We start from the raw sequence: 13158 nt of genomic DNA on the forward strand, positions 1-13158 counted from the left end.
AAGACTTCCTTACTCTTATACTCCAACCCCCTTGCAATAAAGGCCAACATGCCATTTGCCTTCCTTATTACTTGCTGTACCTGCATGCTAGCTTTCTGTGTTTCTTGCACGAGGACACCCAAATCTCTCTGAACACCAACATTTGAAAGTTTCTCACCATTTAAAAAATATTCTGTTTTTCTATTCTTCCTACCAAAGTGAATAACCTCACATCTCCCTACATTATACTCCATCTGCCACCTTACTACCCACTCACTCAGTCTATCTATATCCCTTTGCAGGCTGTGTGTTCTCCTCACAGCTTACTGTCCCACCTAGCTTTGTATCATCAGCAAACTGGGATACATTACAATCGGTCCCTTCATCTAGGTCATTAATATAGATTGTAAATAGCTGAGGCCCCAACACTGATCCTTGCGGCACCCCACTAGTTACAGCCAGCCAACCTGAAAAAGATCCGTTTATCCCGACTCTATTTTCTGTCCGTTACCCAATCCTCTATCCATGCTACTCTATTACCCCCAACCCCATGAACCCTAATCTTGTGCAATAACCTTTTATGTGGCACCTTATCAAATACCTTTTGGAAATCCAAATATACTACATCCACTGGTTCCCCTTTATCTACCCTGCTAGTTACATCCTCAAAAAACTCTAATAAATTTGTCAAACACGATTTCCCTTTCATAAAACCATGTTGACTCTGCCTAATCATGTTATGATTTTCTAAGTGACTTGATACCACATCCTTAACAATGGATTCCAGCATTTTCCAATCTACCTTAGCTAATTCGCCCCTCATACCTATGTAATTGGCTTTATTTAAGTTTAAGACTGTAGTTTCGGACTTAGGCAAGTCACTCTCAAAATTAATGTGAAATTCTATCATATTATGATCACTCTGCCCCAGAGGATCCTTTACTATGAGATTGCTAATTAACCCTGTCTCATTACACAATACAAGATTTAAAATAGCCTGTTCCCTGGTTGGTTCCATGACACATTGTTCTAGGAAACTGTCCCGAATGCATTCCATGAACTTGTCCTCCAGACTAACTTTGCCAATTTGATTTGTCCAGTCTATATGAAGATTAAAGTCCCCCACGATTATTGCATGACCTTTGTTGCAAGCTCCTACTATTGATTAATATTCTGTCCAACGGTATAGCTACTGTTAGGGGGCCTATATACCACTCCTACCAGTGTTTTCTGCCCCTTGTTATTACTTATCTCCACCCATACTGATTCTACTTCCTGATCTTCCGAGCCGAGATCCTTTCTCACTACTGTCCTTATGTCCTCCTTTATTATCAGGGCTACTCCCCCTCCTTTTCCATTCTGCCTGTCTTTTCAAAACGTCAAGTACCCTGGAACATTTAGTTCCCAACCTTGGCCACCTTGCAACCATGTCTCTGTAATGGCTATTAGATCAAACCCATTTAATATTTGTGCCACTAGTTTGTTTATCTTGTTACAAATGCTCCATGCATTCAGATAAAGAGTCTTTAATTTAAATTTTTTACCATTATTCCCTGCTTTGACCTTTATTCTCTGCTGCACTGCTACCATTAAATGCTCTTTCCCTTCCTGTCACACTCTGCTCATTTTTACCCATATCGCTACACTGCTCTATTGCCCTGACCTTTCTCTTTAGATTTCTACATTTCCCCTCCCCTGACCCCTTTCTTACCACCACCCCCCCCAGCTTTTTTTAGTTTAAAGCCCATTCTATAGCCCTAGTTATTCGAGTCGCCAGGACGCTGGTCCCAGCCCGGTTTAAGTGGAGCTCGCCCTGACGGAACAGCTCCCTCTTGCCCCGGTACTGGTGCCAGTGCCCCACACCACTCTTTCAGCCACGCATTTAGCTCTGATCTGCTTGACCCTATGCCAATTTGCACGTAGCTCAGGTAGTAATCCAGAGATTATTACCCTTGTGGTTCTGCTTATTAATTTAGACCCTAGCTCCTCAAACTCTCTCAGCAGAACCTCATTCTCAGTTCTCCCTCTGTTGTTGGATCCTACATGGACCATGACAACTGGATCCTCCCCCTCCCACTCCAAGTTCTTCTCCAGCCGCGAGGAGATATCCTTAACCCTGGCACCGGGCAGGCAACACAGCCTTCGGGACTCTCTTTCGCGGCTGCAGAGAACAGTATCTATCCCCTGACTATACTGTCCCCTACCACTACCACACTCCTTCCTTCTCCCCCCACTTGGATGGCTCCTGTACCACGGTGCCGTGGTCAGTTTGCCCATCCTGCCTGCAGTCATTTTTCTCATCAATACAGGTAGAAATACCTCGTACCTGTTGGACAAGGTCCAGGGCTGAGGCTCCTCCATCACTACATCCCGGGTCCCCATACCTGCCTGACTCGCATCACACCCTCCTGTCCCTGACCAATAAATACCAGCAAGTTACAGTTTCTCAGCTCTTAATTTAACCCCCTTCCCTAACGGAGCAAAAAAGAGCTGTAATACTCACCGACCAATCACCTACCTGCTCCCCTGTGACGTCACAGTTTGTTATTGTTTTTGAATCAGAGCCTGTCGCTGCTTTAATTCAGGTCCGCTCTCGGGCCACTCTTTATCCTCTCGCCGCTGCTTTAATTCAGCTCCGCTCTCGGGCCGCTCTTTATCCTCTCGCCGCTGCTTTAATTCAGCTCCGCTCTCGGGCCGCTCTTTATCCTCTCGCCGCTGCTTTAATTCAGCTCCGCTCTCGGGCCGCTCTTTATCCTCTCGCCGCTGCCGCTGCTTTAATTCAGGTCCACTCTCGGGCCGCTCTTTATCCTCTCACCGCTGCCGCTGCTTTAATTCAGGTCCACTCTCGGGCCGCTCTTTATCCTCTCGCCGCTGCTTCAATTCAGGTCCGCTCTCGGGCCGCTCTTTATCCTCTCGTTGCTGCTTTAATTCGGGTCCACTCTCGGGCCGCTCTTTATCCTCTCGCCGCTGCCGCTGCTTTAATTCAGGTCTGCTCTCGGGCCGCTCTTTATCCTCTCGTTGCTGCTTTAATTCAGGTCCACTCTCGGGCCGCTCTTTATCCTCTCGCCGCTGCTTCAATTCAGGTCCGCTCTCGGGCCGCTCTTTATCCTCTCGCCGCTGCTTCAATTCAGGTCCACTCTCGGGCCGCTCTTTATCCTCTCGTCGCTGCTTCAATTCAGGTCCACTCTCGGGCCGCTCTTTATCCTCTCGCCGCTGCTTTAATTCAGGTCCGTTCTCGGGCCGCTCTTTATCCTCTCGCCGCTGCTTTAATTCGGGTCCGCTCTCGGGCCGCTCGTTATCCTCTCACTGCTGCTGCTGCTTTAATTCAGGTCCGCTCTCGGGCCGCTCTTTATCTTCTAGCCGCTGCCGGTGCTTTAATTCAGGTCCGTTCTCGGGCCGCTCTTTATCCTCTCGCCGCTGCTTTAATTCGGGTCCGCTCTCGGGCCGCTCGTTATCCTCTCACTGCTGCTGCTGCTTTAATTCAGGTCCACTCTCGGGCCGCTCTTTACCTTCTCGCCACTGCCGCTGCTTTAATTCAGGTCCACTCTCGGGCCGCTCTTTATCTTCTCGCCGCTGTCGCTGCTTTAATTCAGGTCCGCTCTCGGGCCGCTCTTTATCTTCTAGCCGCTGCCGGTGCTTTAATTCAGGTCCACTCTCGGGCCGCTCTTTATCTTCTCGCCGCTGTCGCTGCTTTAATTCAGGTCCGCTCTCGGTCCGCCCTTCATCCTCTGCCTCGCGCTGTCTATATTCTCTCTCTGGATTGCATGTTATTTCTGGCTCGCTTTCAGTAAATCGTTTGTGTATTTTTTACTTAACAAAACCTGGTGAGTTGAATCACTGGTGCTTTAAATTGAACGGCCCAGAGTGATTGCGATGAGATTAGTTTAGTTTAATCTGCAGGGTCACTGGAAGAGGTGGAGAGAGAGTTATTTTGTATGTTTCCTCTGATCCAGAGCTTGCAACCCAGTTGGTGAAACACAGGGTCCAGTTTTAGTAAATTTAGTAAATTGGGAGCAGTGTTTCCGGGAGATTCCACAAACCTCCCGAGGGGTCCAGATACCGCTGATGTCTGTTCTGAGGGTGCAGGGACCTGGGTGGTGAGGGTAGATCCTGTTTACTTGTACACTGTAATACTAATTGCATCACTTGGATCTGTAAAATCTCCCCGAATTTTCCACTGGACACTGATTATGGAAGAAAACCTGGTGGGTGATTCTGAAATAAAGTGCAGCGGCTCAAAGATACAAATCACTCCCTGGCCCGCCCGCTCGCTCACTCTCTTCCCCCGGCACTCTAAGTGCCAGGCGGGTCAAGGGTGCCGCTTGTAACTGTGGGAATTGTCTCTGTGCAGAGTATTGAGTGGCCGATGATGTTCCCGGAGGCGTTTGTGCGGATGGGTGTGATGCCCACTCGGGGAATTCTCCTGTACGGACCGCCAGGGTGTGCGAAGACCACACTGGTGAAGGCTGCGGCCTCCAGCTGCCGGTGTTCTTTCCTGTCAGTCAGCGGGGCTGATCTCTTCTCACCGTTTGTAGGCGATTCTGAAAAGGCTTTGGCTCAGGTGTGTATTTCCAGCAGCTTCACTCGGTCCTCAACAGCAAGCAGATTTTACTGAACAATGTACCACTGTCCAGATATATAGAATTCAGTTAATAATCACCTCAGTTACAGAGATAGTACACCAGCACAGAGCAGAGGTGTCTGTTCCCATTATATCCAATCCTGTAATCAGACACTTCCCTCTCACTCAGGACAGCTTTTGTTTCTATGTATATTCTGATCATCTGTTGCACACCAAGAACTTCACAAGAAAGTCCCCACTGCATGAGCTCAGTGATCGACATTGCACCACCTTTAATCCTCTGATAACTAGAATATGAAACTTATCAAATACTAAATGATTAGATCCTGGTAACAGTTGGTAGAGTTGTAGCCAAATTCACCCACCCTCCCTGCTCCCCCCTCCCCCTCCCACACTCGCTCACTCTCTTCTGTTTTAAGTACAGGTTTTTCGCCAGGCCCGAGCAGCAGCTCCGTCGATCCTGTTCCTGGATGAGATTGACTCCATGCTTGGATCACGGTCACTCGACGCTACGAATGGCCGCAGTGTTCATGAGCGGGTCCTGTCTGTTCTTCTTAATGAGATGGATGGAATTGGACAGCCAGTGACTGAGAGGAGAGGCAGTGGAAGGAAAATACTCGAGTGTGAAGGAGAACAATCAGAGGAACAGACAAAAAAGGTGAAAGATTAAATCGGCCAAGTGTGTGGCCTGAATGTGGAAAGTACTGATTCTTACAAGGGCTAAATGTTCTTGATCGAATGAGTGAACTGCTCAAAGCACCTGCACAAACACTGTCCCTAATTCCAAATTAATGAGCAGGTCACCCAGAAACAGAAGTGTCACACTGGTGCTGTGGAGCTGCTTTACTGGGCTTGAACTTTAGCTGTGTCGCTGAGAGAGTAAAACCTCAATTCAGAAACGGCTTGGAAAAGGTCAATTCAGAAAACTGCTTCAAACGAACTGAGAGAAAGTGAGGAGAGGAAACCGAATCCTAGAATGATAGAGCACAGAAGGAGGCCATTCGGCCCATTGTGCCTGTGTTGGCTCTTTGGTGGAGCTATCCAATTAGGAAACCGGTTCTGCCAAATTCAGGTCTGATGGCAGGAAGTGATCAGAGGATGGAATGAGCTCACGGTCGGGAGTGCCGGCTCCACCTGGGTCAATGAGATAAGATGGGCCGATTGGCCTTCCTCTTTCATATTTATCTTGCGCTCTCTCTGTACTCACAAGATCCTAACTCTCAGTCTAGACCAGTTTACTGGCGCGCTAGAGTAAAAGCTTTAGTCTGCATCCAACCTATAGTGTCCTGCCGTGGGAGTACTTGATGTCGAAGGATCTCTACTCAAAATCCAGCCCATAATATATCTTTCACTGGCACTGAGATGAGCTTAGGAGCATTTCCCATTCCTTGCCCCTAGCTTGAGCACAAAGTTCACCTTAAAGGCGCAGGGAATTAATAGCTGGAAATGTTTCATTCTGAAAGGGGTACTTCATGTTTTTAAAAACTGACTTTTGTAACTGACTTAAAATGTAACAGAAAATCAGAAGCCTCCAGAACTGGTGCAGCGAGGCTTAATTCAGTGATAATTCTCATTTAAATTGTAACTTTATCGCTCGCACCCTTTTACAGCAGAAATGCTCCTGCGTTTCCCAGCGGTTTGGAGCAATGGATTGTGATTGGAGAGTTTGGAGTGCTGTGTGGGTCCTGGTCTCGCTCGCACTCACTCACCTCCATTAACTCTCAGCAACTGTTCTTTCTGCCATTCGATTACAGAGCAAAATAGCACATGCTCTTTCCTGGCTACACACCTGCCATGTAAGCAGCAGATCTGGATTCAATTTGCCCGGGTAATACTGTCAGCAGTGACCATTGTGGAGTGTCCGGGGGTACCTACTGTGTTGGTGTCTGCTGGGCTCATTCAATAACATCCCTAGGGTCAGAGGTTGGCGATTCAAGTCCCACATGAAGACGTGAGTGTATCTAAGCTGGGGGAGAGCTGCACTGCCCAGAGCCTCTCCTTTGGGTGAGACATTAAGCCGAGATTCTCTGTACAGCTGGATATTCGAGATCCCTGGTAGTACTTGGAGAATCAGGGTATTCTGATCGTGTCCTACCTGACACTTTCCAGCGATCAATACCACACAGAATAAGCACTGTGCGACATGAACACACCCATGGCCTTGCCTTGTACCTGAAGCGTATCGGGTGTTATTGTTACAATTCAGGCCTCTCCCAGCACCTTTATATTCACCACAAAAGGATCATTTTCCATAAGCAGACTGCACTTCCTGTCACCTGAAACTTCTCCCTTATACCTACCGCAGGACTGAGTTCTCCTTTTCCCAGTATCACAGACCCGGGACCCTGCGTGACATCACGCTCTCCTGTCCACACCAACAGGCAGTAAATAAATGGTCTGAGCATTCCATTCCATCTTCAACTGTACAAGCGAAATAATTACAGAAGCAGAGTGCGGTAAGAGGCTCGCAGTCCCCTACTCGATTTCCAGACTGCACAAGCTCTTCCAAAATAATAAAAACTCAAACGTTGCCAGTAGCTTTGGACTGTATTTCTGAAATGTTATGTGGGTGATATCATTAGCTGCCCAATGGGGAACGGAGTTGCTTCCCTGTGGCTGTCTTGCTGTGAAGCTGCACCTGACTTATTTGAAGATGAAACTGATTATTCCCGATCAGGCGATTCAAATATTGACCATTTCTAACGTAAGTAGATGAACAGGAGACTCCTCTCTATCTGACAGAAATAACCTAAAGTCCAGCCATTTGAGGTATTGAATTTAGTCTCCTTCCCCTCTTGTGTAAACTTGCAAATATTAACATCTGCAAAGTGCTGTCCAGACATCTACTGACACAATTCACTTCTGAGTTTTGGCAACAGCATCAAGCAAGGGAGCCCAGCTTAGTAAGATTGCGTGACTGAAATAGAACTGAATCAGGGAGTTCTGTGTTGGTTATCCTCTGACACAGAGACAGCTACAACTAACTAAAGCCAATGTTTAATCCATGTTACGCTGTCTCTAAAATCATATAAAAAGTAGTAATTTTTCTGTCTATGTGACTCAGCCGTGCAGGCATCAGCGAGCTCTACAATCTAGTCATTCTACTTTAACTTTTAATAATTAACATTTCAACAGAAGATTCACAAAAATGCTGTGTTTTATATCAATTTGAGGATAATTGAATGTTGTGTTTTCCCTTTGTTTAGTTGGAGTTTCAGGAGGTTTGTAACAAAGATGTGATCGTGGTCGCTGCTACGAATCGACCGGACCTGTTAGATGATGCTTTGCTGCGACCTGGGAGATTTGACCAAATAATCTTTGTTCCGTCTCCAGATAAAGAGGCAAGTGTATGCGCGCACTGTTGGTGCCAGACATCGTCCATGATGCACCTTGTGAGCTAGTGAGTGTTTGTTAGTCCGAGCTTTACTGTAGTCTGAGAGGTTCCATTGTTGGTTAACGTCATATTCATGTCATCGTTACAAACCTATGTAAAGATGCTTAAAGAAAGAAAGACGGACTTGTGTTTATTCAGCGCCTTTCACAACCTTGGGACGTCACAGAGCTCTTTACAGCCAATGAAGTGTAGTCACTGTTGTAACATAGGAAATGTGGCCGGCAATATGCGCACAAGGTCCCACAAACAGCAATGAGATAATGACCAGATCATCTGTTTTTAGTAATGTTGCTTAGACGATGTTCAATTTGTGTTATCTGAAGAGGCTACTGCTGTATTGTTCCTGCTCACTGATCAGCATTTATTACACATAGGCAAGACTTTCCGTACTGAGGATCTGCACTTCCAAAACTCCGCTGGACGATGTGTCCTTGGAGGAGCTGGCGGACGAGACTGCAGGGTTTACTGGAGCTGATTTACAGAATTTATGCAAAGAGGTGAGCTTGAGGTGTGAGGGTGGGAGCACTGGGAGTCGAGCGCTCCGGTCTGGGTTTGTTCACTCTGTCCTTGTAGCAGTTAATTGCAGACGAGACCAGGTCTCTCGGCATTGGTTGGAACTCTGTGTCGGAGTTGGGGCTAAAACTGAAAAAGGTACGTTATGTTTAGAAGGGAAGGAAGGCAAGAGTTCTGGGGTTTGACTGAATAATGAAACAGATTAATTTACGCTGCCATTGAGATGAGACTGATCCAGGCTGCTGCCACACTTCCGCTGTTAAACTGGCGGTGCAAGGCAGAGTGGGGACAGTGGGTCACAGGTTAGTGATTCTTGTGAGGAAATGTGAGTGAAATCTGTTGGCTGACTCGCATTGTGAACTGCTCAAAGGCTTTGTGTTTTTACATGTCCAGTTCCTCGCCTAATACATGAGCAAGGGACCGACCCACAGAATCTTTCAGCATCGCACTGATCGCTGGCACTCTGCTGATGAGGCAGATCGTGCATTTCTGTAGCACCTTTCACATCCTCGGTGTTTCCCAGGGTTTCACAACCAATGAAGTGCTTTAGGATTCCACTAACAACCTTGATGTGTATCGAAATCAAAAGAAAAATACCGCAGATGCTGGAAATCTGAAATAAAAACTGCTGGAAGGCCGTATCTGTGGAGAGGTGAAAGGTCGCCTGTTTCTCGCTCCACCGATGCTGCCTGACCTCCTGTTCCTGTGTTTGCTGCAGTTTCTGTCGATGTGTTTGTATAAAGTCCAGCCTTGTAGGAAAATTCCTATCCACTATTCTTTGATTACTTTTTTTAACCCAGCGTGGCTCTGGGGAATCTGACTCATTCCCACCTTTTGCCCCCAGTGTTGAGCGGCACAGCATACCCCCGAGGCAGAGTAACGTTGCCAGGTTTCTGTGGCCAGTGACCCTGATCGCAAACTCTACCTTGTCTGTAGGGCAGCAGCTGCTCTGATTCTTCCTCTTAGGCAGTCCCTCGGAACCGAGGATGACTTGCTTCCACATTAAAAATGAGTTCTCGGGTGACTGATGAGCCCAATGCGGGACCTACAGTCTCTGTCACAGGTGGGGCAGACGGTGGTTGAAGGGGCGGGTGGGTGGGGTGCTTGGGTTGACGTGCGCTCCTTGCGCTGCCTGAACTTGGCTTCCGCTTGCTCCTGGCGAAGAGACTCGAGGTGTTCGGCGCCTTCCCGGAAGCTTCTCCTCCACTTTGTGCGGTCTTGGGCCAGGGATTCCCAGGTGTCGGTGGGGATGTTGCACTTTTTCAAGGAGGCTTTGAGGGTGTCCTTGAAGCGTTTCCTCTGCCCACCTGGGGCTCTCCTGCCGTGTCAGAGCTCCGAGTAGAGCGCTTGCTTTGGGACTCTCGTATCGGGCATGCGGACGATGTGGCCCGTCAATCGGAGCTGATTGAGCATGGTCAAAGCTTCGATGCTGGGGATGTTGGTCTGAACGAGAACACTGACATTGGTGTGCCTATCCTGCCAATGGATTTGCAGGATCTTGCGGAGGCAGCGTTGGTGGTACCTCTCCAGTGCTTTGAGGTGCCTGCTGTACATGGTCCATGTCTCTGAAGCATACAGCAGGGCGGGTATCACTGCTGCTCTGTAGACCATGAGCTTGGTGCCGGGTTTGAGGCCCTGGTCTTCAAACACTCTCTTCCTCAGGCGACCAAAGGCTGCACTGGCACACTGAAGGCAGTGTTGGACTTCGTCATTGACGTCTGCCCTTGTTGACAGTAGGCTCCCGAGGTATGGAAAGTGGTCCACGTTGTCCAAGGCCTTGTCATGGATTTTGATAATTGGGGGGCAGCACTGTGTGGCGGGGGCAGGTTGGTAGAGGACCTTTGTCTACGGATGTTTAGTGTAAGGCCCATGCTCTCGTACGCTTCGGTGAAGGTGTTGACAATGGTTTGAAGTTCGACCTCCGAGTGTGCGCAGACGCAAGCGTCATCTGCATACTGTAATTCAACGACAGAGGATGGGACGACCTTGGATCTGGACTGGAGGTGACAGAGGTTGAACAGTTTCCCATTTAGTTCTGTAAATTAGCTCCACTCCAGCGGGGAGCTTACTGAGGGCGAAATGGAGCATTGCAGCAAGGAAAAGCATTGGTGCGATGACACAGCCTTGCTTGACCCCGGTCCATACGTGAACTGGGTCTGTGGTGGAACCGTTGGTCAGGATCACGGCTTGTATGTCGTCGTGAAGCAGGCGGAGGATGATCCCGAACTCTACCTTGTCTGTAGGGCAGCAGCTGCTCTGATTAGCCTGCAGGTGGCAGCACCGAGCCACCGCCACTCAGGATATTGTTCTGACCTTTCACCTCCTGCAGCGCTCAATACCTGTCCCTGTTGGCAGCGTGACTGCGCACTCCAGGATAACGCTCTCCGTGTGACTGCGCACTCCAGGATAACGCTCTCCATGTGACTGCGCACTCCAGGATAACGCTCTCCATGTGACTCGGACTCCAGGATAACACTCTCCGCGTGACTGCGGACTCCAGGATAACGCTCTCCATGTGACTCGGACTCCAGGATAACACTCTCTGCGTGACTGCGGACTCCAGGATAACGCTCTCCATGTGACTGCGGACTCCAGGATAACACTCTCCATGTGACTGCGGACTCCAGGATAATGCTCTCCGCGTGGCTGCGCACTCCAGGATAACGCGCTCTGCGTGGCTGTGGATTCCAGGATAATGCTCTCCGCGTGGCTGCGGATTCCAGGATAATGCTCTCTGCGTGGCTGTGGATTCCAGGATAATGCTCTCCGCGTGGCTGCGCACTCCAGGATAACGCGCTCTGCGTGGCTCGGACTCCAGGATAACGCTCTCTGCGTGGCTGCGGATTCCAGGATAATGCTCTCCGCGTGGCTGCGCACTCCAGGATAATGCTCTCTGCGTGGCTGCGCACTCCAGGATAATGCTCTCTGCGTGGCTCGGACTCCAGGATAATGCTCTCCGCGTGGCTGCGGATTCCAGGATAATGCTCTCCGCGTGGCTGCGCACTCCAGGATAACACTCTCCATGTGACTGCGGACTCCAGGATAACGCTCTCCGCGTGGCTGTGGATTCCAGGATAATGCTCTCCGCGTGGCTGCGCACTCCAGGATAATGCTCTCCGCGTGGCTGCGCACTCCAGGATAACGCTCTCCGCGTGGCTGCGCACTCCAGGATAACGCGCTCTGCGTGGCTCGGACTCCAGGATAACGCTCTCTGCGTGGCTGCGGATTCCAGGATAACGCTCCGTGTGACTGCAGACTCCAGGATAACGCTCTCCGTGTGACTGCAGACTCCAGGATAACGCTCTCCGCGTGGCTGCGGACTCCAGGGGGGTGCTCTCCGTGACACCTGGTTTATTATCTCTTGCCCTGGGCAGATGTATTAACGAGGTTGTATGTTCCCAGGTGGAAATGCTCCTCGTTTCTCCACCAATCTCATAGTTTCCACAGATTCATTATGGAGACAAAACGTTTCTCCAGGTGTCATCTGTGTGTCCGTCCCTGCCCCTTGGCCGTTCCCCTCCATCTTGTGACTATTTGGGATATTTTATTTTGACTCTTTTTGTTCCCACAGGCTGCCTTGCTGGCTCTGCAAGAAAATGGACTTGATGCAGCTGCTGTGAACCACCATCACTTTCTCAAATCTCTTCAGAGTTTAAAACCCTCCCTGACCGAGCAACAGATGGAATTCTACCGCAACTTATTCTCAACAAGTGACCTCTGCTGACCCCGGAGAGGGTGCGACCTCTGCTGACCCCGGAGAGGGTGCGACCTCTGCTGACCCCGGAGAGGGTGCGACCTCTGCTGACCCCGGAGAGGGTGCGACCTCTGCTGACACAGCAGTTTGGCTCCAGACACAAAAACCAAAACTGGGTAGAAATTTATAATAAAGTTGTATTTTGTATAAACACAGAATCCTTTATCGCTTCAGTTAAAAATCTGACTTTGTAAAGTTAGAAAACACAATCATATAATGAAATAAATATCTGCAGCACAAACATGATCCATATTATAACAGAGAGGGAGTTGCCAACCTGACGAGATTATTTATTTAATATAACGTTAGAGGATGTTGAGAGCGTGATTATCGAAAGCAGCGATCATTGCAGCGAGCAGAGCCTAAACACAGAGTTCATCGTGTATTCCATTCCCTGATGGTATGAGCTGGCGCTGTTACACAGAGATGGCAACGGGAGAGTAAAGACCAAGAGATGGAGCTTCACAGCTGTCTCCTTTCTGTCCAGTTACATTGCTTTGTGCTCTGTATTAATGTGTCCTGCAAAGTCCAGCAGTTTACATTTATATAGCACCTTAGCATAGCAAAATATCACAGTCTGTGTCACAACTAGACAACAGCCTCAACCTATAGGGAGGAGTTGGACGAGGTGGCTGAAGGTTTGAAGAGATGGGTTTTAAGGACGGTCTTGAAGGTGGGGGAGATGTAGCCAGGCGGAGGGATTAGGGGAAGAGTAGATGGAGGCTGTGCTGCCAGTTATGGGGCAGAGGGAGCAGAGAATGTGCTGCTGATCCAAGCAGGGTGCCGAGCTGGGCAGAGTGAAGAGGCAGATTGGAGCGAGGCCATGAAGATTCGGACAGTGATTTCAGTCGATGTGCTGAGCAAAGGGGAGCTAATGGAAGTCAACAAAGGCAGGGGTCATGGGTCAATTGGGAAGAATATGAGCAGCAAAGTTCA

The 13158-nt window shown here is 49.0% G+C and overlaps 1 protein-coding gene across 2 annotated transcripts in view; it reads left to right on the plus strand.

The window, feature by feature from the left end:
* afg2b (AAA ATPase AFG2B) overlaps positions 1-12380 on the plus strand; it is a 16874-nt gene extending 4494 nt beyond the window's left edge. Inside the window, exons 4-8 of one of the 2 annotated variants that reach the window (XM_085968271.1) lie at positions 4331-4540; positions 4986-5219; positions 7768-7902; positions 8330-8452; positions 12040-12380. In XM_085968271.1, coding sequence (XP_085824397.1) covers positions 4331-4540; positions 4986-5219; positions 7768-7902; positions 8330-8452; positions 12040-12192 — 855 coding nt within the window. In that variant the 3' untranslated portion in view covers positions 12193-12380. The remainder of the gene's footprint in view (positions 1-4330; positions 4541-4985; positions 5220-7767; positions 7903-8329; positions 8453-12039) is intronic. The other variant, XM_085968272.1, reaches the window with a different exon arrangement.
* The last annotated feature ends 778 nt before the right edge of the window (positions 12381-13158 follow it).

The sequence above is a fragment of the Somniosus microcephalus genome, chromosome 27, assembly GCF_052327205.1.
Source record: "Somniosus microcephalus isolate GS21.2 chromosome 27, FLI_Smic_1.0, whole genome shotgun sequence".
Lineage (NCBI taxonomy): Eukaryota > Metazoa > Chordata > Chondrichthyes > Squaliformes > Somniosidae > Somniosus > Somniosus microcephalus.